Source organism: Pipistrellus kuhlii, unplaced genomic scaffold, assembly GCF_014108245.1.
Source record: "Pipistrellus kuhlii isolate mPipKuh1 unplaced genomic scaffold, mPipKuh1.p scaffold_m20_p_15, whole genome shotgun sequence".
Lineage (NCBI taxonomy): Eukaryota > Metazoa > Chordata > Mammalia > Chiroptera > Vespertilionidae > Pipistrellus > Pipistrellus kuhlii.
Window position 1 is genome coordinate 27,927,325 of NW_023425460.1, and position 27,053 is coordinate 27,954,377.

Genomic DNA, 27,053 nt, shown 5'->3' on the forward strand with positions numbered 1-27,053 from the left:
ACCACAGCCTCTAACTGGACCTCTGTTTTCGTCTTTACTACATCAGACCCCAGAGCATTCTCCTGAAGAGTCAGAGCTCACCGTGTAGGAAATGGCCCGGACCTCTCCCCCTTGCCTTCTCACCAGCTCCCTTCCTCCCAGTAGGGGGAGATGGGGGAACAGCTTCTTTCCTACTTCCTCTTCCTAAGATTTTTAGAAACGACTCAACGGGACTGAAATAATTCAAGTATAGATAAAAGGCATTGATTATGTGTTTTTCTTTCCAGACTGTGTTTGGAGAAAAACTGGTGGCTAAATTCTTATTTGAGAGTGATTTCTCAGACGATCCGATGCTTCCTTCCCCTGACCAACTCAGAAGAAAGGTGCTCCTCAAAAATAAGAAGCTAAAAGCCCACCAGACCCCAGTGGATATCTTAAAGCAAAAGGTACTCTCCTCTTGTTAAAAAGGTTATGGGTTATGGGTAATCTGCTATTTATGGTATCGATAAGGCTTCCTGTCAACAGTAGGCAATGAGTGGTTAAGTTTTTGGAAAGTGGAAAGTTATACATGGGTTTTCGATTGTATGGGAAGTCAGTGTCCTCACACCTGTGTTGTTCAAGGATCAACTGTACGATATTCGCCCGTGTTCTCTTTTGCCTGGCCCTCCTCACGTGCTGCATCACTAACTCACAACCAGCACCGGGGGCCTTTTCTTCTGCAATGCTGTTCCTCTGTGCTGCTTCCTTTACCCAGCAACTACTGCCCACGTCTTCCTGCCAAGCCAACACGGCTGCCCTGTGCATACCTCTACGGTCTTCAAGTTGTGTCTGAATGTCCCTGGAGCTGTTGCCTTTCCCGTCCTGCACATGGTCATTTGCAGTCACTTATGCAGCCTCCATTCACTAATGAATAGATCGTGTTGCTACAGAAGTCTTCTTTATGCGGAGCCCAAATCCTCCTTCCTGCTCCTCCTACTCTTTGGCAGTTCTTCTTCCCTCTGCAGCTGCACAGGCTAATTGCATATCTAGAAAGCAAGCATGTGTCTCCCCACCAGCGTTTCTCTTCTCCAAGCTAAACATTCTTGTGTCAACTGTTCCCCACAGGATATGGCTACTAAGAGCCTTCACTTTTCATTAAGAATATTTTGGATAGTCTTAAATTTGTAGACATTCTTGAACTTGCCAGTCTTAAAAACGTGATTTCCAGAACTGCTGCATTTCCTAGGCTCTGCAGCATGAGGAAAGGGGAGCCATCACCTCTCTTCATGTGAACATCATGCCTCAGTTAATGCAGCCTAGAACTGTGCTCACTTTTAAATTCTTTCATGCATACCAGGCTCATGTTGAGTTTTGGAAAAACAAAAGGAGTTAGGTTCATTTCACAGGGACTGTTCTTATGTCTCGTCTCCCCATTTTTCCAGGTTTACAGTTAATTTTAACCTTTCTTGTGCAGGAGCCTCATATTAATCCTACTTAAATTCACTCTTCTTGATTCTGGTATGTTATTGCAGCGTACAAGGTTCTTTGTAAATTTTGACATCGATCCTCAATGTCAGTTTTTCAAACTGTGCCCTCATCCCAGTTGTCCTTGGGCCAGACAACCAAGTAGAGAGCCGGTGGCCCTTCTCACAGAACCTCCTGGAGGTTAGTGCTCAGCGCTCCCGACTGGTGCTCCCCTTTCTTGGAGCCCACATTTCTCCAGTCACTTTCAACTCCTTTATTTATCAGAAGAGAAAACTGAGACGTGCCCAGCCCCTGATGCAACTGTCTCAGTGCCACCCAGCTACTCGTGGTAGAGCTAGGATTCAGATCTAGGTCCTCAAGAGAGACCTTCTCAAACGCAACACAGGAGTCAGAATATACTGATGAGAATCACTGGAACACATTTAAAAACATAGATTCTTAGGTCTCTAACCTGCCCAATGAAGTCTGAATTTTCAAGGCAGACCTGGTAATCTGTGATAATTATATCATCCCGGAAGTTTGGAAATGCTGCTTATCTGTTATTTCCCACAAAGTGAGACCTTATCCAAAAGCCTAAGGAGGTTACTGTGTGGGAGATTTGTTAGTAAAACCACACTAACTCTTCCTAACCACCTCTTTATTTTCTGTGTTCTTTCAACCAATTGTCAGGTAACTTGGCACTTCCTACCATATAATTTCCACAACTTTTGGGGAAATGGGACAGTGTAATCCCATTTCCAGTTTTTTAAGACCATCCCACCCTGATATCCCAGGGAATGTTGACAGTCATGTCTGCAAAGACTTGCAGGTGCCCTGCAGGCTGTGGACCTGGTGACCTGCATTCATACCAGGCTGGGTGGATGGATGCTTTGAGCTCCAGTGTGTGCAGACCCAGCCCCTAACACAGAAAGCCTGGGTCATTTCTATACATGGAGCTTACCCTCGGTGAGGATGGCTAACTCAGTGTGGGATTTCTGAAGCCCTCCGTCTGCCTCAAGCTCTTGCTGAGGCTCTTACTGAACCCTCCTGACTGCACCCCACCAGACCTCCTGTATTCTGACCTTGTCTCCTGAACTCCTAGTCTCTGGGGAAACAGAGCAGAGTGAGACGTGATTTCTGCCAAGACCCATCTCCTCGTCTGACCCTTCACTCTAACCCCCTAACCTATATTTAAATTGCTTTTAAAAAAAAATCCTCACCCAATGATATTTTTTCCATTGATTTTTTTTAGAGAGTGAAGGGGGGGGAGGGAGGAAGGAAGGGAGGGAGGGAGAGAGGGAACCTTGATATGAGAGAGACACATTGATTGGTTACATGTGCCTCGACCAGAACTAAGGATCAAACTGATACGTGCCCTTGACCAAAATAGAACCTGTGAGCCTGCGGTCAGTGGGAAGATGCTCTCACCACTGAGAAAAATCAGCCAGGGCCTGAATTGCTTTTATTCAAGGGCTAGGGTCCTGTTTTTCTGTCTCAGAATAAGTAGCATATTGCAAAGAATAGCAGTGTCAGCTCTTGACTGTCCATTTGGGCACCTCTCCCATACTCCTTGCACTGGGGGAAGTATCTGGGCATCTAGGGACCTTGGCACTCACTTTCCAACGTTTACTAGACAGTGGGAATTTGCAGTGGCACCACTCCTAGCCTAAAGCGCTCACATTTTCTGCCAGTGGGCCAACCAGGCTCTTTGCAGCACCATTCCCAGCATTTGGCTCTCCCTTGAATGCTTGCTGTGTGGAGGCCCTTCTCTTATCCATGACAAATAGGCATGATTTTGTGGCTCACTTGTGTCTAGAGAAGATTCCCTGAAGCTTTGAAGATTGCTAATCCTATGAGACTCTCTGGAAAAAAAAGATTTAAAATTCCCCGATTAAAAAGCATGGGAAAGGCTGTGCTGGAAATCTTTAACAAGTCGTGCCCTTTAGCATTTTAAGGAAAGGCCATGTGAAGCTTCGTAGTAGGAATGTGTTTCAGTTTGTTTAAGTGGCTGTTTCCAAACCTCCATTGTGTTTTGTGGTTACTGTAATTGTCAGTTTTTAAATATATTTTTATTGATTTCAGAGAGGAAGAGAGAGATAGAAACATCAATGATGAAAGAGAATCATTGATTGGCTGCCTCCTGCATGCCCCATACTGGGGATCAAGCCCACAACCTGGGCATGTGCCTTTGGCCGGAATCAAACCTAGGACCCTTCAGTCCGCAGGCAGAGGCTCTGTCCATTGAGCCAAACTGGCTAGAGCTAATTGTCAGTTTTTACATAACTGCTGGTGTTACACAGAATCCACTTTGAGAAGTCCCAGCCTAGACAGTGTTCAGTTATCCAGGTGGAAGCAACTATAGGCATAGCCTGAACTATATCTTGCTTATGTGTACATATTTATTATAAAGGTCGTATGACCATAATTCAAGAAGTTTGGGGACTAAATAATTATTTTAAAATTTACATACCATAATTCCAGGGCCCAAAACACCTGTATTACAGAGATTCTTGACCTTGGTAATATCTAGAAATAGAACTCAGGGGGTCATAGAACTTAGATGAAAAAAACCCTACATCTTCATTTTCACTAACTGTTGGCTGAAATTTAGCATTTCCTCCTATTTACAAACCACAGTGACATTGACTATGTCAACAACAGAAACTGTAGGTTTTTCATATTATATCACAGTTTTTACTAATGTCGCCAAGAATTATGTATGCTCGTCACTATTTCAAAAACCTTACTCTTACATATATATATATATATATATATATATATATATATATATATACACACACACACCTATATATACACTTTTACTGTGTTGATAAAGAAACCCATATTCCTATTGCACAGATTTGTCTTTTCAACATTTGTTAACTGTATTCACCATTCTTTTTTTTTTTTCCTTTGTAATCTTATATATTGATTTTTATACATTTAAAACATCATTCTCACCACACTGCCCCAGGGGCCTGTGCCACAAAAACACGTCAAGAACCCTGCTGTATTTCCATTTTAGAGTTAGCTTTTCATGCATGTCATTTTATATCATTACAAGAGATACATAGATACTGAACCAAGGATATAGAAATGTACAGGGTGGACAAAGGTAGGTTTACATTATTCATATGGAAAAAGACGTGCTATGATTTTTACACTAGCTTTATTTAAGAATGTCACAATGCAACTATTGTATAAACCTACTTTTGTCCACCACTGTACGTGTGTTTTTATAGATACACCCACATCTATACATTTATATGTATAAATATTATATACACTTAAATAATCTTATATTTTGGATTATTTCCTTATGTTAAGTGCCCAGACCTATATTCTTGTGTCCTCTCATAACCCCACACAGTGATTCTAGTTGAACATAAGGCTTATGACCTTCCTAGCAGCAAGACCAAGTTTTTGGAAGTTGGTAAGCCTATTAATCTGATTGATGAAATTAATCTCTTGGTCTCTGCATCCATAGGGATTCTAACATTTTTCTCAAGGTCAAAGGCCTTTAAATATTATTTTAAGACAGAAAAAAAAAATGGTTTCTTAGCAGAGATTTCCTTTTCTAGAATTGGTGGGCTGGTTCACTTCAGCATTTGGGTCTGAGGCACCAAGGTTTCTCCCAGAGAATCCTTAAGACTTTTTTCTGAAAGCGCCAGGATCCCTCTTGCAGAGAAGTTAACATTCACCCAATGATTAACCTTGTACTTCAAGTGAATTTAGGTTTTTGTTTCTTTTCCCAAATGAATCAAAATAGGATAAAACACTTTTAGCATGAGATGGTCGTTTTGAAAGCTATAAATGAGCGTTCACTAGCTTAGCATCTGCAGTCTTTAATTGTTGATATCTTACAGGCTCATCAGTTAGCATCCATGCAAGCTCAGGCTTACAATGGTGGGAATGCCAACCCCTCACCTACTAATAATGAGGAGGAGGAAGATGAAGAGGACGAGTATGATTATGACTATGAATCCCTCTCTGACGGTAAGAGAAACAGACCTTATGCTGTGTGCAAGGAAGTGCCTGGGTTTTCTGTTAGGGGGGAGTGAGGGGAGGGTTGGTGTCTTTTTCTTTCCCAAATAAAATAAGCCTGGCACTCCAGAGACCAGCAATAGAGATTGTTGTAATATATTGTCCAAGAGTTTTTGAATCCTATCACTTAGCGAGAAGGACCAAGTTAGCCACTACAGCCACCACTCAAAGAAAGAAGAGGAAGGTGTGGGAAGCAACACAGGAGTCATTCCTAAGTGGGTTTCTAGAGGAAAAGGTGAGAATGAGGTTTCTCTATAGTTTCTGGCTTGATTGATGCTCTCAGCAGGAATTGTAGACTGTGGCAGAATCGTTGCTGTCTCCTGCACCACCTGCAGGGGGGAGCATGATGTTCCTGTACTCTCTGCTCTCCCTCTCACAGCTTTCACTCCTGATTTCTAGGAGTATGAAAAAGAAAGAGGCATCATTTCCCTCACCCTCCAACCCCCTCCTCACATTACTAAGCCAATGACACATGTTCTTCCAGCCCCACCAAAGGGACAAAACATGGGCAAGCTAATGGCGCAATACAAAAAAAGTCACCCAAATAATGTTATCTAGAAATTGTTACAGGTGAAGGCTTCTTCTTACGTGAGAATTAAGTTTCAGGTGTGTTTTGTTCGCACTAAATTAGTGTCACTTGTTAGAGATTACAAAATGTCTTCTCAGGTACCATTGCTGATGATAGACTGTAAGACAACAGTGTAGTAAGGAAAACATGCCAACGTTCTTAATTTATGTAAATATTGTATGTGTAGAAAGCATTACTTCTCTGTAGGATAATTGTTTGGCTAATGTGCATATATGCACCGACCAGGGACCACTTATCAGTGGCATTAAGATACCCACACTGCCCTCCAGGTCTCTGCTTCTCACACAGCACAACTGTCTCCTAGTCATGCTTGGCTCCTTGAACCTCCATCATGGCCAGTAGTTACAAACCAGTCTTCCTGTGTACAACCCCCTCCACATACAATTCTAGTCTGCCTTTTTTTAAATTAACGTATAGTTGGCATGCAATATTATATTAATTTCAGGTGACTCAACCTTTATGTCCTTATGTCCGCACCACAATAAGTCTAGTAGCTGTCTGTCACCATACATTACTATGATAATATGTTTTCTATGCTGTACATTGCATCCCCTGGACTTTTTTTTTTTTATACCTGGAGGTTTGTGCCTCTTATTTCCCCTTTTCACTCATCTCCCATGTCCCTACCTAATGGCAACCAATAGTTTGTTCTCGGTATTTGAGTCTGTTTCTGTTTTGTTTTGTTTTATTTGTTTATTTTTTAGAGTTCACATACAAGTGAAATCATACGGTATTTGTCTTTCTCTTTCTGACCTATTTCACTTAACATAATACTCTTTAGGCCCAGCCATGTTGTCACCAAATGGCAAGATTTTATTCTTTTTTATGACTGAGTAATATTTCATTGTATATATGTACCACATCCTTTTTATCCATTCATCTATCCATGGACACTTAGGTTGCTTCCATATCTTCACTATTATGAATAATGCAGCAATGAACACAGGGATGCATACACCTTTTTTAAAAGTATGTTTTTATTGATTTTAGGGGAGGAAGAGAGAGACAGAAACATTAATGAGGGAGAAACATGGACCGGCTGCCTCCTGCACACCCCCTACTTGGGGATCAAACCTGAAACCAGACTTGTGCCCAGAACTGAATTGAACCAGCAACCTCTTGGCACAGAGGACAATGCTGAGCCAGCTGAGCCACACAGGCCAGGATGCAGATACCTTTTGAATTGTTGTTTTTGTTTCCTTCAGCTAGATATTCAGAAATGGAATTTTTGTATCCATTTAATATTTATCTTTAGGTGATTGCTTCATACCATCAACTGGAAACCAATTTATTTATTTGAAATTCCATCAGATTATATGAGGGTAATATTCTCTAGTGGGGAGGTTAAAAGAGAGAGGGGGGAAAAGACAATTTTTATATTTTATTTTTGAAAAGTGTGGGAATGTAAATATTTTTATATTGACTTATTCTTCCTCGTGGATCCCTACAACAGTCATGGTGATGTTTTCCCTTAGTAGAACATATTTATTCAGATAAGAAATGAAAAAAATGAAGAAAAAAAAAAGAAAGAAATGAAAAACATCTTAAATATCAACCAATCCAGATGTGATTTCCTTCTGGAAGAATTTAGTGCATTAGAAGATACATTCATTCTCTATCATAAATCAGTCTGTGTGTGTGTGTGTGTGTGTGTGTGTGTGTGTGTGTTTCTGTACTTTTAATAACAAAAAAGGACTGGCGCCCTGGTTGGTTTGGCTCAGTAGATAGAGCATCTGCCTGTGGACTGAAGGGTCTCGGGTTCGATTCCAGTCAAGGGCACATGCCCAGGTTGTGGACTTGATTCCCAGTAGGGGGCGTGCAGGAGGCAGCCGATGGATGATTCCCTCTCATCATTGATGTTTCTATCTCTCTCTTCCTATATTTTTTAAAGGAAAGGAGCTGGCTTTACATTATTATTATTATTATTATTATTGGTGTTTTGATATGCAAATTAAAAAATGAACAGGTAGGGGAAGGATCTTTCTGATTTACAGGCATACCTCAGAGATATTGCGGGTTGGGTTCCAGACCACTGCAATAAAGAATATTTTTGCTAGTGGAAGAGCTTGTAAAAAACTGCAATATCAATAAAGCACAATAAAATGAGGTATGACTATATTTTCAGGAGAGTAAAATTTAAACCCCACCCCACTAAATAAACTATAGGAGTAGAGTGCTTTTCTAAAACCCGCATGTGCTGGGGTGGGGTATACATGGAGGGGGACCCGCCAGGTCTGCCCCGTGGACTGTGAGACTTGGGCATGGTCCTTCCACACTGCGGCCTCAGGCCCCTCAGGTGTGTAATGAGAAGGCTCTGTTACCTGTTGGCTGACGTCCTCCCTTCTTCCAGCACTAACAGTTAGGACCTACAACCATCAAACTCTCTGCCTCCACGTGGTCATTTCACATGCCACTGAAAGATTGCTCTCAGGGGCTGATTCCCAAAGGGGCCTCGTAGTTATGCCGTGATGTGTTTTAACAGTGTCCTGAGCAGGCTTCTTGATGCTCCTGTGACGGGTCCTGTCAGTCTTGCACTCTGGTGGTGGTGTGTGTTGCCTCACTCCTCTCTGCTTCCCTCCACCATCTTCACTTTCTCCTGCTGGGCTAGCTGAGAAGGACCGAGAAGCCTGCCTGCTGTGGGCAGGGCCAGACCCAGCTGCATCAGCTTCTTGTAATGATGGGTCCCTCAGAAGCTGTGGCCAGTCCCCCCAGAAATGAACATGCTCTCAAATCTCTGCATCAGTTTTCAAGAGCGTTCACAGGCCTTCTGAGGCCCTCGCAAGCAGCCCAGGGTGAGAGCCCGTCTGGAGAATCTGGGGGCCCAGTTTATCCCTGTGACAGCCTCAGGCCTCCGTCTCCACATCCATAAGATGAATTAGTCTGAAGCCTCTTTTGCTGTAAAAATGTGGCAATTCCAAAATTGCTTCCAGAAAAACCTAAAGGAAGTTGTATATGAGGCTCATGTGTTTCAGGAGCCACTACTCTGCCTTTTAGCCAGCAAGTTCTAAGCGACTATTTAATTAAATTTCATTAAATAAATATCGATTTTTCTCAACCTTGCTGTTTATCCTGACTAGCTTTCAACATGCCCTACAGTATAGATTTGAACTGCAACTTAATATAGAAATATTCTATCACAATGACTACATGGTCCTTAAAAAATTTAATCAATTTATATCCATTGGACATAATGTATTATTGGAAGTATTAATGCAAAATGTGTGTGGCAGCATGATACACATTAACAATGTCCATGCTTCTTTTATTGCTAGCTTTTGCATCCCTTACTAGTCAAAATAGTGCATCGATGGAAGAGTTCTTATTTCATTTATCTTATCACCTAAGCTGTTGTTATTTTTGCTTTGCTTCACACCTGAGTTTAATTTATCTGGCTTTTTGTCTTAATTTCTGTTACTTTTATCCCCTTTCTGATTCTGTTTTTCTGTAGCAGATGTCCTTACTTATTCTCCTGCTCCTAACTGTCAGGAAGGTAAAGCCACTCAAACTGGCCATTTTAACTGCATGAATGTTGGCATCTGTTTCCAGTTTCTTAGACCCGATTAGCATTAGGTTGTGACACTTACGTGAATAAAAATGTAGTAAAATGATTGATCTCACTTACCTCTTGGCAGCCTGCATGGCCCTGATCAGGTATAACGATATTTTGGTCTAAGCATATGTGGTCTGATGAGATAGTAAATCCGAGGTGAGAAATGTGCTTTCTTGTTTTTCATTTTAAAAGAACATAATGGTGATGTACCTCTAGCACCTTTAAAGTCATTTTGAATAGAAATTCAACATAAGACCAAAGTATAGAAGGATCTCTCATACTTTACTTTCCATATTTTTAGATATATTTCCATTTCTGTCCCCAAGATTCTCACTTAATCAATTGATAGACAAGCATGAAAATTTTACTTTTTAGTTAAGTACAATTGTGGAAACTGTATTACAAATGACAATGTCTTTTTTCTTCTGGTTTTGACACTTCTAGAGGGGAGAAGGCTAATAGCTTCATTTCAAAGTGAGAATGATTAAACCACCCATCGTCTAGAAGTGCTTCCACCATAAATTTTCCCCAAACCTGGGTGCTGAGAGCTTCTTGCCACAGAGCATCTTCCCTAACCTTTGCACAGAGCCAGTCATCTATATGAAAACGGGCCTTCCCATTTAGGTGATGTCTGTGTGGTACCAAAACCACTGGCAAATGAATCCATGCAATCAAACAATAAGCACATTGTTGAACAAAATTTAAAAATTATGCAAGCCATCATTTTGGTAACACGCAGCCAGCCTTGTCTCACGACAAGCACAGTGTCTGGGTATCCTTGCCATGACGTAGACGTAGCCCTGAGTGAAGCATTTGGTTCTGGTGTGCTGAAGCCTGCCAAACTCGTTTTCAGATAACATTCTAGAAGATAGACCTGAAAGCAAGTCGTGTAACGACAAGCTGCAGTTTGAGTATAACGAAGAAATTCCCAAGAGGATAAAGAAAGCGGATAACTCCGCCTGCAACAAAGGAAAGGTGGGTGAACGGTTTCTGTTAAATCACACTCGGACCACGATCCTCTTGTCAGGTTCAGGTGGGACTTCCCTCCCTCCCTGCCCCTTCCCTTCACCTTTCCCCTCACTTTCCCTTAGATGCCAAAGCCCACATGGTGATGCCATGGGACACCCACCTGCCATTTGTAGAAGGTTAGTCACTGATTCATCCAGCCAATACCTACTGAAGGTGTACTGTGTGGCAGACACTGAGGTGGTGCAGGAGGTGGTTTAGTGATGGAGCCCAACCTGTAATAAACAATGCTTGCCGATAAGTAAAAGAGCAGTGTTTCTCAGTGTTATCAGAGCATTATGAAGGAAGATTTGGCCAAACAGACAGAACAGGGCACACAGGCCAAGAGGACAGCCGGGTATGTTCAAGGAATTGCTAGGAGTTAATACACAGATAATAATTTAATTTTTAAATAAATAAATAAGTAAATAAATAAATAAATAAATAAATAAATTTGGAAATTAAAAAAAAAAAAAAAAAAAAAAAGGAATTGCTAGGAGTTTTGAAGATGTTGAGATGGCCAAGAAAACGAAGGGGGCCAGATCATGAAGTGTTAACAGAGGAAGGACACTGAGAATAGAAGGATAAATTAGATACCCAGACCTTACCCTCAAGTGCCTCACAGAATATAGGCTCTGAGCAAATCTGTAGACATAGTTGCAGTTGAGGATGTTAGAGAACAAAAGAATAAAATGTCAGAAATGTGAGCCACAGAAGATACCTGCTCGATTCTCTGTTCATTCAACAAATGCGCACTGACTGTCCCTCAGTGGCTCACTGGACTGCACCCAGGTGTCAGACTCACCTCTTGCCCTTTTACTCTAGGAAAGGTGCTAGGACACAGGGGTGAACGTAGAGCAAGGAGAAATGCACCGAGAAAGCAGCAGGTAAAGGGCTTCTGGGTGGCATATACCTTCCATGTCAACTGGTATCATTTTCCCTTGCTTAGGTGTATGACATGGAGTTGGGAGAAGAATTTTATCTTCCTCAGAATAAAAAGGAGAGCAGACAGATTGCACCAGAGCTTTCCGACCTTGTCATCTATTGCCAAGCAGTAAAATTCCCAGGTAAGAGTAGGCAAAATCATCTAAAACATTTAAAGGTGCCAAGAGATAAAAATATGCTATTTATTTAATCAGGTACTGTAAATATTCTCAAAATAGCTAAATTGTGTTGCTGAAATTATTGTTATGATACATCCTAAATATTTGTTATTATTACAATTTCCTGTGATGCTTATGAGGAAAATACCATAAAATATTTATTTTCCAGATCATATTATGTCTAATAGTTATTAATGAGAATGATAATAACATAATAATATTCATAACACCTACTGTGTTTCCCTGAAAATAAGACATCCTCCGAAAATAAGACCTACCGCATGGAAAGATAAGACATCCCCTGAAAATAAGACCTAGCACAACTTTGGGAGAAAAAGATAATATAAGACACTGTCTTATTTTCGGGGAAACAGGGTAATAGCTAAAATTTATTAAGCATTTAAGTACCAGGATTTGTGTATTTTACATACATCATCTTACTGCCTTCATAATAATTCACTGAGATAAGGGGTTTATTTCTCCCCCCCCCCCTTTTTTTTTTTACTAATACAAAAGTTTATTTAACAAAAGTTCAGCATGAAAATGGACAGGACTAGATTTTTATATTGTAGTGAAACGGGTGCTGTGGAGAGAGGACATGTGGAAGCAGTTGATTTCTCTGGTAAACATAGCCATTCTTTGTACTTGCTCCAAGACTTCTAACATAATGATACTATTTCCTTGTATTACCACCATTCCAATATTGTTCTGTTGCCCACCAGCTGCCATCTCCACACATTCATCTGTCATACGATTCCTAAAGGGATCAAATCCCTGCAATATACTCTGGACATGGCTGCCACCATTTAATTTCAATGATAACTTCTTGTCCGTCATTTTTTTTTTTTTTTTTTTTTTAACTCGAGAGGGTAAGCTTTGCTCATGGCACCTAAGCAAGCTCCAAGATACCTCCAAACGGAATTCATGGCCTCTCTGACGCTCCTGCGGTCGGCCCAGCATTTTGCTCCTGACGTCACCCATTTATTCCCCATTTTTAAATAAAGACAAAGTCTAAGGGAGGTAAAGTAATTGGCTCTAGGTTTCAGAGTGAAGCAGTTAAGACTCTTCTTTGAAAGTGGCAGAAGTTGACTTACACAAAAAGTAAACCTATTGGCTCACGGATACAGAAGTGTCAGGTTCGGCTTGATCCAGGGCTCTCTCCCTGTTTCTCACAGTCTCTGCCGTGTTGGCTCTCTTCCCTTTGGGATGTAAAGCAGCTACAGCATGCCCGTACTACATGCTTCCAGATTCAGCTTCCGTGTAAGCAGCTCTTCCAGAACAGTCGGCAGCAGTTTGGTTGTTTTCACTGGGTCCTCTGCCCTCCCTGAACTAGTCACTGTGGCCCAGGGCAGGCAGTGCTCTGACTGTCCCAGGCCTCTGTCTCCTTCCCCACCCCTGAGCTCCACCCAAACCACAGGGACCAAGGATGGCGTTTCAGTGGGAGAAAAGTTTCCTCAATTGGCCATTTCTAGAAATAAAGTGCTGATGAACTGCTTTTTAAAAAAAGGGGAGGTGGGGTCCATTTCAGCTAATAAGTGGCATAACTACGATTCTGAAGCCTGTCAGTCTGCGTTGCACAGCCTCGCCTCTCTTTTCCGGGCGTGTCGTCAGTGAGCTCATCCAGTGTGCATCCCACAGAGGACAGCAGGAGGTGGAGGGCAAGCAGGAGAGTCATAACCTATGAAGTCAGAAAAACCCACCTCTTTCCACTAAGAAAAAGGACCCCCTTGCAGAGGACAGGAAAGCTACTGGAATTGGGAGATTGTCTAAACGTTAGCAAAAGGTATATAAACTTGGCCTGGAGAAGGTTAAAATACCAACCCTCATGTGTGTTTTTTTCAATATGGTCTGAATGCATATCCTGTCTCCCAGATGGTTATCTTAAGCATCAGTTCTCACACTCTGCCCTGAAATTGGGACAAAGGTATTGGGCTATTTAAAAATTAGGTAATAGTGGTCCTTTTACACACCAGAAGGGGGGGAAAATCATAAATAGAACTTTCTCCATTTTAAGCTCTCTCCCATAAACTGTTTGGAAATTTTGGCAGCTGCTGCTGCTTATCTGTTGGCAAAATTCTGTTGAGGAGAATATGAATGAGTAATAGCAAGCAGAGATCTAAAGACATGCAGGGACCTAGCCATTTAGGTGTAGTTTCACAGACCAGGCCTCCTTTCACATAAGTACATGTGTACAGCTGGTGAAAGTGTTCTTATGATGAGGAAAAATCTTTTTCCTGTCGAAAGAGCCTCGTGGCCTGCGTGTCCTTCCTCACAGGAACAAGTGTGAAGGTCACTTTGTTCAAGAATCACACTCACTGCCTCTCCTGTTCTTTATAAATTCAGCTGACACTACACCCAAACCATCCCACAGGCTTGGTCTTTTCTTCTCAAGCACCAAGTAAATAAAGAGCAAAAATGCCCAAATTTTGGAAGAGTCAAAGGTCATTGGGTCCAGCCTCTGACTAGAGGTACAGGCTACGTGTGGCATTGTTCAGCTTATTTTTAAAACCAGAGGCCCGGTGGGGTTCCTCGGCCTGGCCTGCACCCTCTCACAATCTGGGACCCCTCGGGAGATGTCAGAGGCCCAGTGCACGATTTGGCCTGATCCCCGAAGGTCGATCTTTGGTTAATCTCTTCCCCCCTTACCCCTCCCTGATTCCATTTGAGATTCATCATGTTTCCATGCCTGTGCATTGAGCATCTGCCCCCTGGTGGTCAGTGTGTGTCATAGCTACCAGTCGAATGGTCGCTTAGGCTTTTATATATATGAATTGCCAATGTTCTTTTAAAGAGTTTAAATGGCACACAGTCTTTATAAGATATACTGTAGTTTAACTTTTTTTAGTAAAGTTTCAGACATTTTTCTTTTCTCAATTTTACTTCCTTTCTCAAAATCACTAAATTGTGTTGCTAGAGTCATTGTTACAATACCTTCTACATATTTATCATGGTTATAATTTGTTCTGATGCTTGGGGGGAAAATACCATAAAATGTCCATTTTGCTACACTATGCATTTTAATTTTGCTACATTACCCATTTCAATGCATCTCACCCTTCACCATCCCAAGTCCCTTCCATGGAGCCATATGCAAAAAATCTTCAGAGCAGTGAGGCAGCATGAAGACCATGTGACATGACCTTCCCCAGAAGTACAGTAACCTCCCCAAGATCAGGAGCCTGCTTCAGTGGCAGGATTCCACTCCTCAGTGACCTTGACTAGGGCAGTTAGTTAACCTCTCTGCACTTCAAAGGCCCTTCCTATAAAAGAGACAGAACAGTTCTCACTTGTAGGGTTGTCATAAACATTAACAATAAAATACCTAATGTGACTAGCACACCATTTACAGGTAGCTGGCTTACTGGAACTTATTGATAAACTAGAGGCCCAAAATACAAAATTCATGCATGGGGGTGGCAGTCGGACATCCCTCTCACAATCTGGGACACCTCGTTCCTAACCACCCACCTGCTCACTCCTTACTGCCTGCATGCTCACTCCTTTCCACTTGGCTCGCTGCTCCTTAGTGCTCCCACCACCACCATCACTGCGCTCACCAGCTGTGAGCCCAGCTTCTGGCTGAGTGGTGTTCCCCCTGTGGGAGCACACTGACCACCAGGGGGCAACTCCTGCATTAAGCGTCTGCTCCCTGGTGGTCAGTGCATGTCATAGCAACCAGTCCTGGTCATTCCAGTCATTCTGCCTTAAAGGCTGCTGGGCTTTTACATAAATAGATGGGCCAACAGGGCAAATTCCTCCCCTCTCTTGATCACCAGCTCGTATTTCTGCTTCCTCGCCCCACCCCAAGAGAACAGCCAGGTTGTTTACAGAAGGTCCCACATATCCCTGGGGAATGTCGACGTGGGCCAGGATGTGTACAAAACTCCCAAAATGAACATGGGGCCTCACTCTGACCCCTCACTGGTTTTACTTGGGAGAAAAATCTACTGTTACATCATTGTGTAGAGGGCAAAGTTCACAAGAAATTTTAAGATAAAGCATGAGAACTCACTAGTGCAAGTTTGCACATCTGTGTGGTTACAGATATTTCAGAGAGAAAAAATTTAGAAGCCCCACAGCTGCTACAAACGCAGCATTCTCTCTGAACAAGTCACTCTACTGAGTATGTAGATATACATGATCTCATTTCATCCTAACCACAGCCCTTGCACAGGTGAGCAAGGAGTGCAGAGGGTTAGGTAACTTGTGGGAGGTCGCCCCACTAGGAACTGGATTTAAACCCCAAAGTCTATGCTTTTATTAAACACTTCTTTAGCCTGTCTTCTCTGGTGATGTTTTGGGAAGGTATATTTTCATCTCAAAGAGGGCCTCCTGAACGCTGTTCCAGCTGAAGGAATTACTATCTCAGGGTACAAGTGTAGACAGTGGAAACAGTTTGGAGGCCACTGGCGATCCTGGTGCCTTGTACTCACTCTTCCTGCACTGGACCCAGGTCTGCATGGTGTGCATTCATTTCCTCATTTAGCAGAGATCTGTGCGCGCCAGGCACTGTGCCAGGCAGGAAGGAGGGAGTAGTTGGATCAGGAGTGAGAACGAGAAGCCGTGAGATATCACTGTCATTTAACATATTTCCCATTTAATCCTCAGACTAAGCCTGTGAGTTCCGATCATTATACCCATTTTGTAGATAAGGAAACTGAGGAACGGAAAAGGTGGATGTTAAGTCAGGGCTCCTAATGGCAGGAATTCAACCTAGACAATATGATGCTAAAACTTGGGCTCCGAGCCATTCTTTCATCTCTCATAATTGAGTAATTCGGTCCTGATGATTCAGTGTTGACTGGAGCATTTTCTTTTTATGCAGTTTTTCAAAATCTTTCTGGTGCACCAACAAGTGGGTGTGGGTGCGATTTTGCAGCCATTCTGTGATAATCCTGCAGTTCTTGTCACATTTGCCCACAGAGAGAAAACCTTCGCTCTCACAGCCCACAAGGCTGCTGTGAACAGTGCTGAGAATGCAAGCGGGTCCTCTGAGCAGGGTTGCAGGGAGTAGTAAGACTTCAAAGTAAACACGGACAGGGATGGAAAATGTCGAGTTCCCTCGCTTGTAGTTTTTGGCTTATTTATTTTCATTTTATGGGAACAGGCCTGTCAACTCTAAATGCATCTGGCTCTAACAGAGGAAAAGAAAGGAAAAGCAGAAAGTCCATTTTTGGCAACAATCCGGGCAGAATGAGCCCTGGGGAGACGGCATCACTTAGCAAAACATCTGGAAAAAGTAAAGTCACCTTCTTTCAATACCTTCGCTCGATTCTGCATGCTGCCTAAGTCCAACGTTTTACTGTCAAAGCACTTCCCTTGAACGTTTTCTATCTTATTTTTTTTTTATTTCCATGAGTGTTTATGTTATCTTAAGTGTAGTAGAAATATTTTTCAAGTTTACATGTTTAACTTCCTAAAACATAGCACTTTGTTAAAGATGTTCTAATAGTGTTTGCCTCAATAGGGAAAAATTGGAATCACCTTGGAACATTCTAGTGGTTCTTGGAACTGATCTCGTCACCATTATAACTCCAGAAGATATATCCATTTTTATATCCATTTTATTACTAATTACTTTTTATTATAAAAGTAATAAATTCTCATAGTTATTAAAAAAAACTCAAACAATACAGGGTATTATTAAAATTCCTTTCTATTCTGAATGGCTCGGTTCTAGTCCCCTGAGGTAACCACTGTTAGGTTTATTGTGTTTTGTTCAAGAAGAATAAGGTTCTTTTTAAGGTGATCCAAATGGGATATAACCAAACATATTTGTATAACTTTTTATATTGCTGTAACTTTCCAAATAGCTTTCTGAGCATATATCTACCTTATTCCCCGTATGCCTCTGTGGCTTTCCATTGTGTATATACACTGTCATTTAACCACTTCCTCACTGGTGGAACATTTGGATTGCTTCCTGGGTTTTTTTGTTGCTTTTATTTTTTCCTATAACAAACGCTAAAGTGATTACCCTTGTACATATATTGCCATGTATTGTTCAAACATATCCACAGGACAGATGAGACAAAGGACTTCCAGGCTTTTAATTTAAATTGGTGCTTCTGCACTCATTTTAAAACTCAGTAGCTATCATTTCGTTTCAAGGTGATGGACTAGCTCAGTGGTCAGCAAACTGCAGCTCGCAAGCCACATGCATCTCTTTGGCCCCTTGAATGTGGCTCTTCCACAAAATACCACACGTGGGCGCGCACAGACAGTGCGATTGAAACTTCGTGGCCCATGCACAGAAATCGGTTTTCGGCTCTCAAAAGAAATTTCAATCGTTGTACTGTTGATATTTGGCTCTGTTGACTAATGGGTTTGCCGACCACTGGACTGGCTCAAGTATAGTGTAACCCTACTATAGTGTAACTGGATAGTGTCCACTATTAAGATCTACTCTGATGTGTTGCGTGGTTATGATTGTTTTACGGAGATGTTGTTCAGGTTTATCTTTCTAGATCATGTGAAGTGTCCTGCACTAATCTGAGGCTAATCTTTTGGGGGGTTTAGGTTCCTATGAAGGAATGCGACAGGCCTGGGAGGAATCTTCTTCCCCCCTCAGCCCAACCACGTCCCTCAGCGCTATCATTAGAACTCCCAAATGTTACCATATCTCCTCGCTGAATGAAAATGCCGCCAAACGTCTGTGTCGCAGGTATTCTCAGAAACTGATCCAGCACACCGCCTGTCAGCTGCTGAGGACTTATCCGGCTGCCACCCGCATCGACTCCTCCAACCCCAACCCCCTCATGTTCTGGCTGCACGGGATACAGCTCGTGGCACTCAACTACCAGACCGATGGTAATGGCCCGCTCCTCACCTCTCTCCTTTGGCTCTTGTGTTTCAGGAAACATAGTTCTACAAACAACATTTTATTTTATTTTTTTAATATATTTTATTGATTTCTTAGGAAGGGAGAGGGATAGAGAGTTAGAAACATCGATGAGAGAGAGTTATCGATCAGCCGCCTCTTGCATCACCCCCACTGGGGATGTGCCCGCAACCAAGGCACATGCTCTTGACCGGAATCGAACCTGGGACCCTTCAGTCCGCAGGCAGACGCTCTATCCACTGAGCCAAACCGGTCTTGGCAGCAAACAACATTTTAGTTAAGAAGGGAAAGATTCCAGACTGGGGCACACCTATGGTAAGAGTGAAGACACAGGTGATTTTGATACTGAAGGCGATAAGAAAGAACCTTAAAAGGATCCCTCGTAATCTCTTGTTCTTGCTCCCTTCTTAAAGCATTTTTTTAAGCATAAGGCTACTCGTGTGTGTCTTTAAATAAGACACTGTTTAGGGCTGTGTCTAGTTTGTTTCTAAAGACCTTTTTCGGCAGAGAGTTACTAACACCCTTGGGTAAGCAATTCCTTGCAGTCATGAAGTAGTTATTACTCGAGGCAAATTGCATGTTAGCTCCTTATCCATGGAGATGGAAATGGAGAACCGAAAAAGCAGTGTTTGTTTTTCTCCACTGCTGCTGAAACTCTCTTAGCAGGAATACCTGAGGAGGCGCTACCCTTCATTGCACACTTACTGTACGACAGACATGGGGCTGAATTTTCCTTGACCCCCTATTACCCTTTGCAACAACCCTAAGCGGTGGACACCTTTATGATCCCCATTCCTCAGATGAGAAAACCTAGGCACAGAGCGATTGATTTGCTCAGAGTCGCAGAGTGACTAGTAATAATGAATTCAAGGACGCTGGGCGTGGAGAGGACAAAGTATTTTGTATCTACTTGGTTGTGGGGGCAGGAAGGGAGCTGCAGAAGATAAAGTCGATGAGGAATGTTTCCTCGAAGCACCTTCGGAAGCCACAGTCTTTCCTTGGAACAGCCAAGCGGCCTTCTCGTCCCTCTCATGTGACCTGAATCAGATCCTAAGCAACTGGGCTGACCCGCCAGCCCCATCATAGCCCTGCCTCCAGCCAAGGTCAAGCCACACCTTTTGCTCTCGAACCAGCTCGCCACCTGGTACTGATGCCAACAGTGCCCATGTGTGGCTGACCCTGCCGACGCATTTTTTTTTTTCTGCCCTCGTTATATTTGCTTCTTTCCATTGAAATGAAATAACACGATGCAGGTGAAGTACCGTGCTTAGCATAGTGGCTGGCACAGAGAAAGCATTCCACGAACGTTAACGATGATGAAGTGTTTTTGATAAGTTATGAAAACAGTAGGATTTGGACTCGCCAGTGGAAATAATAATGAAATATTTTCAAAGTTATAAAAGTTTCTTTTCAATCTGTCCCGAGTGGCTTGCGGGCTCACATCTCTGACCCTGTCTGTAGCCCTTTGGCGCCCTGGGTTATTATGATACTGAAATATTTTAAGTCAAGTGAAATCACTAGCAAAACGGTTTTCTCAAGGAAATGGAAATGCGTTTGGTTTTGGATGTGCCCGTTCTCCTGGGCGTGCCAGGGCTGGTGCAGACACACCGGCTCCGCCGATGGCAAAGGGAGCCACTGCTGAAAGGAGCTGCCCCTCCTGCTCCCTCCACCACCACTGCCACCCCATACCCCTGCCTTCTGCCCCGCCAAGTCCTGAAGCACACACTGAGGCTGCAGCTCGGCCTTCACTCACCCCTGAAGGCTTTGCCTCTCCCCCAAATCAATCTGGGAGTACCTGTTCGAGCTGCCTCCTCAGGGGGTCTCTGTTGATGGCTCTGTTGATGGTTTATCCTCAAGTTTCTCCACATAGTCTTCCAGCCCCAGAGACAGTGCTGCCATAATGCCTCTCTGAGCCAATGCCACAGGCAATGATGACATGCATCCCCACGCTGGACAAAGCACAAGCAACAGGCAGTTTCGCCATGCTCACCTGTAGAAGTGGTCTTCATTTGCACAACTAGGCGTAGAGCCTGGCTAATACCTTGCATGCAGTAGGTGCTCAATAAATGCACGCTGAGCTGAAACAGACTGTCCCCCCCTGACCCATTGCAGTCTGAGTCTGTAGTTCTTTGGTTTTTAGGTACTTTTCTGTGGATTGCAAGTCCAAATAGATCAGAATCTATTGGACTCATTATCTTTTAATTTTTACAAAGAATTCCTAGATTAGGGAGCACTTAATATTCCATGAAACATCCCAAATAACAAAGAACACTCTCCCAGTGTCCCTCTAGCCTCCGACTGTGTTCCATGGATCATCTGTCTTGCCACTTTTTGGATGTCAGAGGACCCTGATGCCCCAAAGGAGTACCTTAGGGTCATCTCTTCCCAGAATTTCTAGTGGCTCCAACAACTCCAGGAAGGTCTGCAGTGATCTGGAGGCAGGAATAGCCCAGGTCTGCACTCAGTGAAACCAGCTCTTGAGTTTGGAAACTGACTGGAGCCTGGTATGCAAACCTAGTGATGGCTGGCAACCATCAGCATTCTTTCACCTAGAGCAGAACAAGTATAAGGACATGCAACCCCATCAGAAGAAAAGCTGTTAATATGGTCATGCTTTCCTGAATGATTGTCAAACTCTTTATGATGACGTTTTTAGCCCCAAAGTATAGACATCATTATTACAGGAATGGTGCCTACTTAATACAGGGTTTTTAAATAAATAGGAGACCATACAGGTAATGATAAGCCTGATCTGCCAGGCATTGTCTGGGAGGTGTGATCAGGTGACACGAATTCATGCACCTTCCTTCACTTGCTGACAACAGGGGTTTTAAAACTATAGCCCCAGGTGAAGTCCTAGGACCACGCCTAGGGGACAATTGGAGGGCTAGATCTGAGGTCCCACCTTTACTCCAAAACTAGAGACCCGTTGCATGAAGATTCGTGCAAGAATAAGCCTTCCGCCAAAACCGGTGTGGCTCAGTGGATAGAGCGTCAATCTGCGGACTGAAAGGTCCCAGGTTCGATTCCAATCAAGGGCATGTACCTTGGTTGCAGGCACATCCCCAGTAGGGAGTGTGCAAGAGGCAGCTGATTGATGATTCTCTCTCATCAATGTTTCTAACTCTCTATCCCTCTCCCTTCCTCTCTGTAAAAAATCAATAAACTATATTAAAAAAAAAAAAAAAAGAGAGAGAGAGAGAATAGGCCTTCCTTCTCCTGGCTGCCAGCACCAGGTTTTCCTCTGGCACCCGGGACCCAGGCCTTCGCTCCAGCCACCACCTCCCACCTTCACTCCTGGCAGAGCCTTCAGTGTTTGCTCCTACCAGAGCGCTACTCCTGACTCTCCCTCCACCCTCCACCTCATAGCAGGCATCCTGCCCTGCCAGGCCACTCCGTGCCTGCATATGCAAATTAACCCACCAACTTTGTTGGGTTGATTTGCATACTCCTGGTTGGCTTTAGGGTGTCACTGAGGTATTGTCAATTTGCATATTTCTCTTGTATTAGTGTAGATGTGCAGCTCTGCCTGGATCCGGTTTACCTGTTGAGTTACTAAATGAGATTAGACCCAGCTGGTTTGGCTCAGTGGATGGAGTGGTGGCCCATGAGCTGAAAGGTCCTGGATTTGATTCCAGTCAAGGGCACATACCTCAGTAGCAGTCTCCATCCCTTCCCTGGTCTGGGCCTGTGCAAGAGGCAACCAATCAATGTGACTTTCCTCTCACATCAATGTTTCTCTCTCTGTCTCTCCCCCTCCTTTCCATTCTGCCTTAAAAAGAAAAAAAAAATCCATGGAAAAATATCCTCAGGTGAGAATGAACAACAACAAAAAAAAAAGTGCTTAAAAGTTTGAGAAAGTACAAGGATAGACACAGACCTCCTGGGATCAGACTTCAAACCCAAATGGGTGTTGGCATCATAATCATAATTTACTACTTACTGTTTATTGAGATAGTCTATGAGCCATATGTGCCGAATGCTGGGTAGAGACTTGCACACATTTTCTCATTTATGACATGCCTGTGAGGTGTACCTTACGCGGCTCGGTTGTAGAGATTTAGATCAGGCTGTCGCGGTTCAAACCCCAGCATCCACCACTTAGTGACTGTGTGCCTTGGGTTCTTTCACTTCTTGTGCCTCAGTTTCCTCATCTATAAAATGAGAATACCTCACTGGGAAGCACTGATGTATGTAAAGTGTGTGGAATGGGGCCTGGTACACAGAACACAGTAAGCTGAGCCGCTGTAATTTTTAGTAATATATATCCATTTCACATTCATCAACTCTGCACCAGCTAGCCTGCTTCCCCCTCTTAGCCCTCCTAGCCCAGGTCTATATTCCTCTGTCACAGGGTGGCCTGGGAAGAGAATTCTCTCTTCCTGCAGGCAAGACAGCCTCAACGTATCAGTCATATGAGGACTGCGCAGGCCTGAGAGGTGAGGTCCAGGGCACTGATTTTATAGATAAGGAGACCAAGCCCCCGTAGCTTTCCTGTGCCTTAGCACTTACCCCAGGGATTCCGGCCTGCAATCCCAGCCAACCCCACGTACGAGGAAAAAATTTTACACACGAGACATGTGGAGGCCAACTTCTTATTGCTCCGTGGTGCTCACCACACTTTTCCTTGATGTCGGTCCATGTAGCAAAGTTCGCTCTGCACATGGAAGGAATCTATCTGAGGGAACATTTGTCAGGTGTGCCTCATAAACCCCGTGTTCACCTGGGCAACCTTTCTCCGGGCTTGCGCCATCGGATGAGCATTTGTGTGTGTCAGAGCCCAAACCCGTGCGGGAGACCAGCGGTCCTCGGAGAGCCGTGCCAAGTAAAAGCTGGCCACGAGCGACTGGAAGCCGTTGCGAGGGTTCCCGGGGTTTACGATGGAGGGGATGGATCACGGACATGATGTGAATCACATGTGTTAATAATTTTTTTCATATTTAACTGCAATTAAAAAGAGGTAGAAGTACTGTAATTTATGGGTTGAAATTGAGATTTCATGGAAAGATATATTTTTCTGGCTCTTCTCCCAGTCTGTCTTGGATTATTAAGATTTTATCTTATATTTGCAAAGGCAAGAATTGGTCATACAGTTGTCTGCATGGTTTGGTGTTCGGGGATAAGAAAATGCCGTGGCCGAAACCGGTTTGGCTCAGTGGTAGAGCGTCAGTCTGCGGACTGAAAGGTCCCAGGTTCAATTCCGGTCAAGGGCATGTACATTGGTTGCAGGCACATCCCCGGTGGGGGGGGTGCAAGAGGCAGCTGGTCGATGTTTCTCTCTCATAGACGTTTCTAGCTCTTTATCCCTCTCTCCTCCTCTCTGTAAAAAATCAATAAAATCTATTTTAAAAAAAAAAAAAGAAAAGAAAATGCCATGATTATTCCTTACTAAAATTCTGTATAAAATGAGGTATTGCAAAGATTTTTTTTTTTTTCAGATGGGTGTTGTAAATTTTGATTTGCAAAAGGAGTTTTTAAGTGGCAGAACCCATGGACTGAGCCCCGAAAAGACTGGGATCTTGATCTTGTTACCTGTTTTCTCTCGTGCCTTACAACCTGGCACATGGTAGCCACTCGGTCAGTCTCTTCCTTGTGCTTAAGCTTAGGGAAAATTGATACAAAGTTCTTTGAACTTGACTTTTTTTAAATACATTTTTTTTATTGTTGATAGTATCACAGATCTCTCCCATTTCCGCCCCCCTTCACCCCATTCCTTCCCCCATGTCCTCACAACCCTATTGCCCATGTCCGTGGGCTGTGCATATAACATGTAAGTTCTGAACTTGACATTCATAAGCAGCAGAGTAACAAGCAACGTTTGTTTTTGCAGATCTCCCTTTACATTTAAACGCTGCCATGTTTGAGGCCAATGGCGGCTGTGGCTTCGTGCTGAAACCCCCAGTCCTGTGGGACAGGAACTGCCCCATGTATCAGAAGTTTTCTCCCCTGGAAAGAGACCTGGACAACATGGAGCCCGCCGTCTACTCTCTGACTGTAAGTGTGGCTCTGTCTGCAGGGGAGGGCCAGGTGCTTCCACCTTTCGGAATATGCGCTGGGGTTTTTTTGTTTGTTTGTTTGTTTTTTGTTTGTTTTTTAATATATTTTATTGATTTTTTACAGAGAGGAAGGGAGAGAGATAGAGAGCTAGAAACGTCGATGAGAGAGAAACATCGACCAGCTGCCTCCTGCACACCCCCTACCGGGGATGTGCCCGCAACCAATGTACATGCCCTTAACGGGAATCGAACCTGGGACCACTGAGCCAAACCCGCTTCGGCTATGCGCTGGTTTTGAATTCAGGGCATTGCGAAGTTCTCGTGTCACTGTTGTGCTTTTGCAGATTTAGTTCCCAAAAGGATTCGTTACCTGTCAAAGCAGTGGCTGTGGCTGAGGTGTGTGCCAGTGCCCAGGAGGTGGAGCCGTGCGTTCCCCGCTTTCCCCGCACACTGACGGCGGGGATTCTGTCTTCCGGGCCCGCAGCACCGTCATTCTGAGTTTCTCCCATAAAAGTTGAGCTCCTTGTTAGAGCAGGTCATCTTAAACTCTGACAGGCTCTCGTAAGATCAAACGGGCATCAGTCTACAGATCAGTTAAATATCTTTCCTCCTTGCAGTTTAATCTTTATCGTTCCTGGCCCTTTCCTTATTTCTTTTATTACCTAATTAGCCCAATGTCAAAACACCAGACTGCCCTTACGACAACCCCCGGCAGCTCATCATTCAGCTTTATTCCCCCATTCTGTCGCTGCCTCTTAGCGGACAGAGAAAAAGACCTCTGGGTGGTTGGCAGGGATGAGGTAATCGCTGCCCTCCAACCTTAGAACTTGTCCGTTTCCCTGCAAAGGAAGAATGCCAAGCAGCCTCTGCTCACCCCTCTGACACTCCGGGGGAACTCTCGGGTTTTGCTACCACCTCTGCTGTCTCCTTCCCGAAGACCAGGGCAGGGGGCCTCCTCTGTTTGACCAGATTAGCTAGACTCGCGTAGACTTTTAACTGTTTACAGAAGGCTATGAATAAGTTTTTTAAAACATTCCCCGTGACTTGCTGTAAAACTAAACCATTCAAGAAAACGGCTTTGAAGTTATAAAATATACACCTAAAACATCTTGAACAGAATGTTCACAACCATTTTGTGCTTACATCCCCGTTTCCCTTTGCCTTCTTGCGAAACTTAATTTCATCTTAATTGCTTGGCTTTGAAGATACTTGAACATTTTGACAGTTGAAAAGTGACAGGTGAAGGCTAGTGACAAAACAAGCTTTTCCCATGATTCCAGGCATGTGGTTGCCTGATTGCAATCACATCCTGCTTTGTGGGGTGGCAGCGGGGAGAGATATTTTAGCAGATTTATTTCACCATGAACCTCATCCATCCCAGAGTGTTCTTTGTGGAGGGAAGCGGTGAGGTGCAGAGGTTGCCTTTGTTTCTTTTTCATCTTCAGTGACCTGGTCCTCGCTTCCTCCCCCAGATTGTCTCTGGCCAGAACGTGTGCCCGAGCAACAGCACAGGAAGCCCGTGCATCGAGGTGGACATCCTGGGCATGCCGCTGGACAGCTGCCACTTCCGCACGAAGCCCATCCACCGGAACACTCTGAACCCCATGTGGAACGAGCAGTTTTTCTTCCGGGTTCACTTTGAAGACCTCGTATTTCTTCGTTTTGCAGTTGTGGAAAACAACAGCTCGGCGGTCACTGCTCAGAGAATCATCCCGCTCAAGGCTCTAAAGCGAGGTAGAGTAGCATCATCCTGCTGTTAGTAATTACTGTGGCTCCGCCGGCGTGGCTCAGTGGTTGAGCATCAGCCTATGAACCAGAAGGCCACAGTTCGATTCTCGGTCAGGGCACATGCCCAGATCGTGGGCTCAATCCCCAGTAGGGGATGTGCAGAAGGCAGCTGATCACTGATTCTCTCTCATCATTGATGTTTCTCTCTCTTCCTTCTTGTCTGAAATCCACAAAAATATATTACAAAAATAAAAAATAATTTCTGTAGTTCAGTGATGGATGCCATAGAGCTCTTTAGACTGTTCTCTCTACTTTTGAGTGTATATTTAAGATTTTCATTTTTAAAAAGTTGAAATAAGAGGCAGGAAAAAAATAACACAAATTTGAATACTGTTTAAGTGCATCTCATAACAGGTTTTCTTTTGTTATCCTCAAATTGGAGGTGTTCACATTTCTGAGGAAGTATGGCCTCCACCGCCGCTGCTGACGTCGAGAGCTGTGGTGGCTGCCCCGCCTTCCCTCACATCCCTGCCCAAATAGCACCCACTGCACCCGTGGCACTTTTTTTTTTTTTTAAAGATAACTTCACTTTTTTTTTTTTTTTTTTATCCTCACCCAAGGATATGTTTACTGATTTGAGAGAGGGGGAAGGAAGAGGAATATCATTGTGAGATAGAAATATAAATCAATCACTTGTCTCCCATACGTGCCCCAACCACACCCTGATGGGAGATGGAGCCTGCAGCCTTTTGGTGCATGGGATGAGCTCCAATTA

At 43.6% G+C, this 27,053-nt stretch overlaps 2 protein-coding genes across 4 annotated transcripts in view; one reads left to right on the forward strand and one right to left on the reverse strand.

Moving 5' to 3' along the window:
• The window catches only part of PLCE1 (phospholipase C epsilon 1), a 267,939-nt gene that overhangs the window by 225,032 nt on the left and 15,854 nt on the right, over positions 1-27,053 (forward strand). For 2 of the 3 annotated variants that reach the window (XM_036438599.2, XM_036438600.2), the window contains exons 19-26: positions 267-425; positions 5,289-5,418; positions 10,459-10,580; positions 11,560-11,677; positions 16,821-16,952; positions 18,233-18,523; positions 24,385-24,548; positions 26,023-26,284. In XM_036438599.2, coding sequence (XP_036294492.1) covers positions 267-425; positions 5,289-5,418; positions 10,459-10,580; positions 11,560-11,677; positions 16,821-16,952; positions 18,233-18,523; positions 24,385-24,548; positions 26,023-26,284 — 1,378 coding nt within the window. Of the gene's footprint in view, positions 1-266; positions 426-5,288; positions 5,419-9,506; positions 9,546-10,458; positions 10,581-11,559; positions 11,678-16,820; positions 16,953-18,232; positions 18,524-24,384; positions 24,549-26,022; positions 26,285-27,053 lie in introns of all 3 variants that reach the window. The other variant, XM_045581915.1, reaches the window with a different exon arrangement.
• LOC118718988 (small nuclear ribonucleoprotein G-like) lies at positions 12,186-12,816 on the reverse strand. Its single transcript, XM_036437982.2, has one exon. It carries the CDS (start codon positions 12,692-12,694, stop codon positions 12,275-12,277), a length of 420 nt encoding a protein of 139 aa, XP_036293875.2. The 5' UTR covers positions 12,695-12,816; the 3' UTR covers positions 12,186-12,274.

Excerpts from the sequence above, each read along its gene's own strand:
- LOC118718988 (XM_036437982.2), bottom strand. The coding sequence starts at position 12,694 with ATGGGTGACGTCAGGAGCAAAATGCTGGGCCGACCGCAGGAGCGTCAG.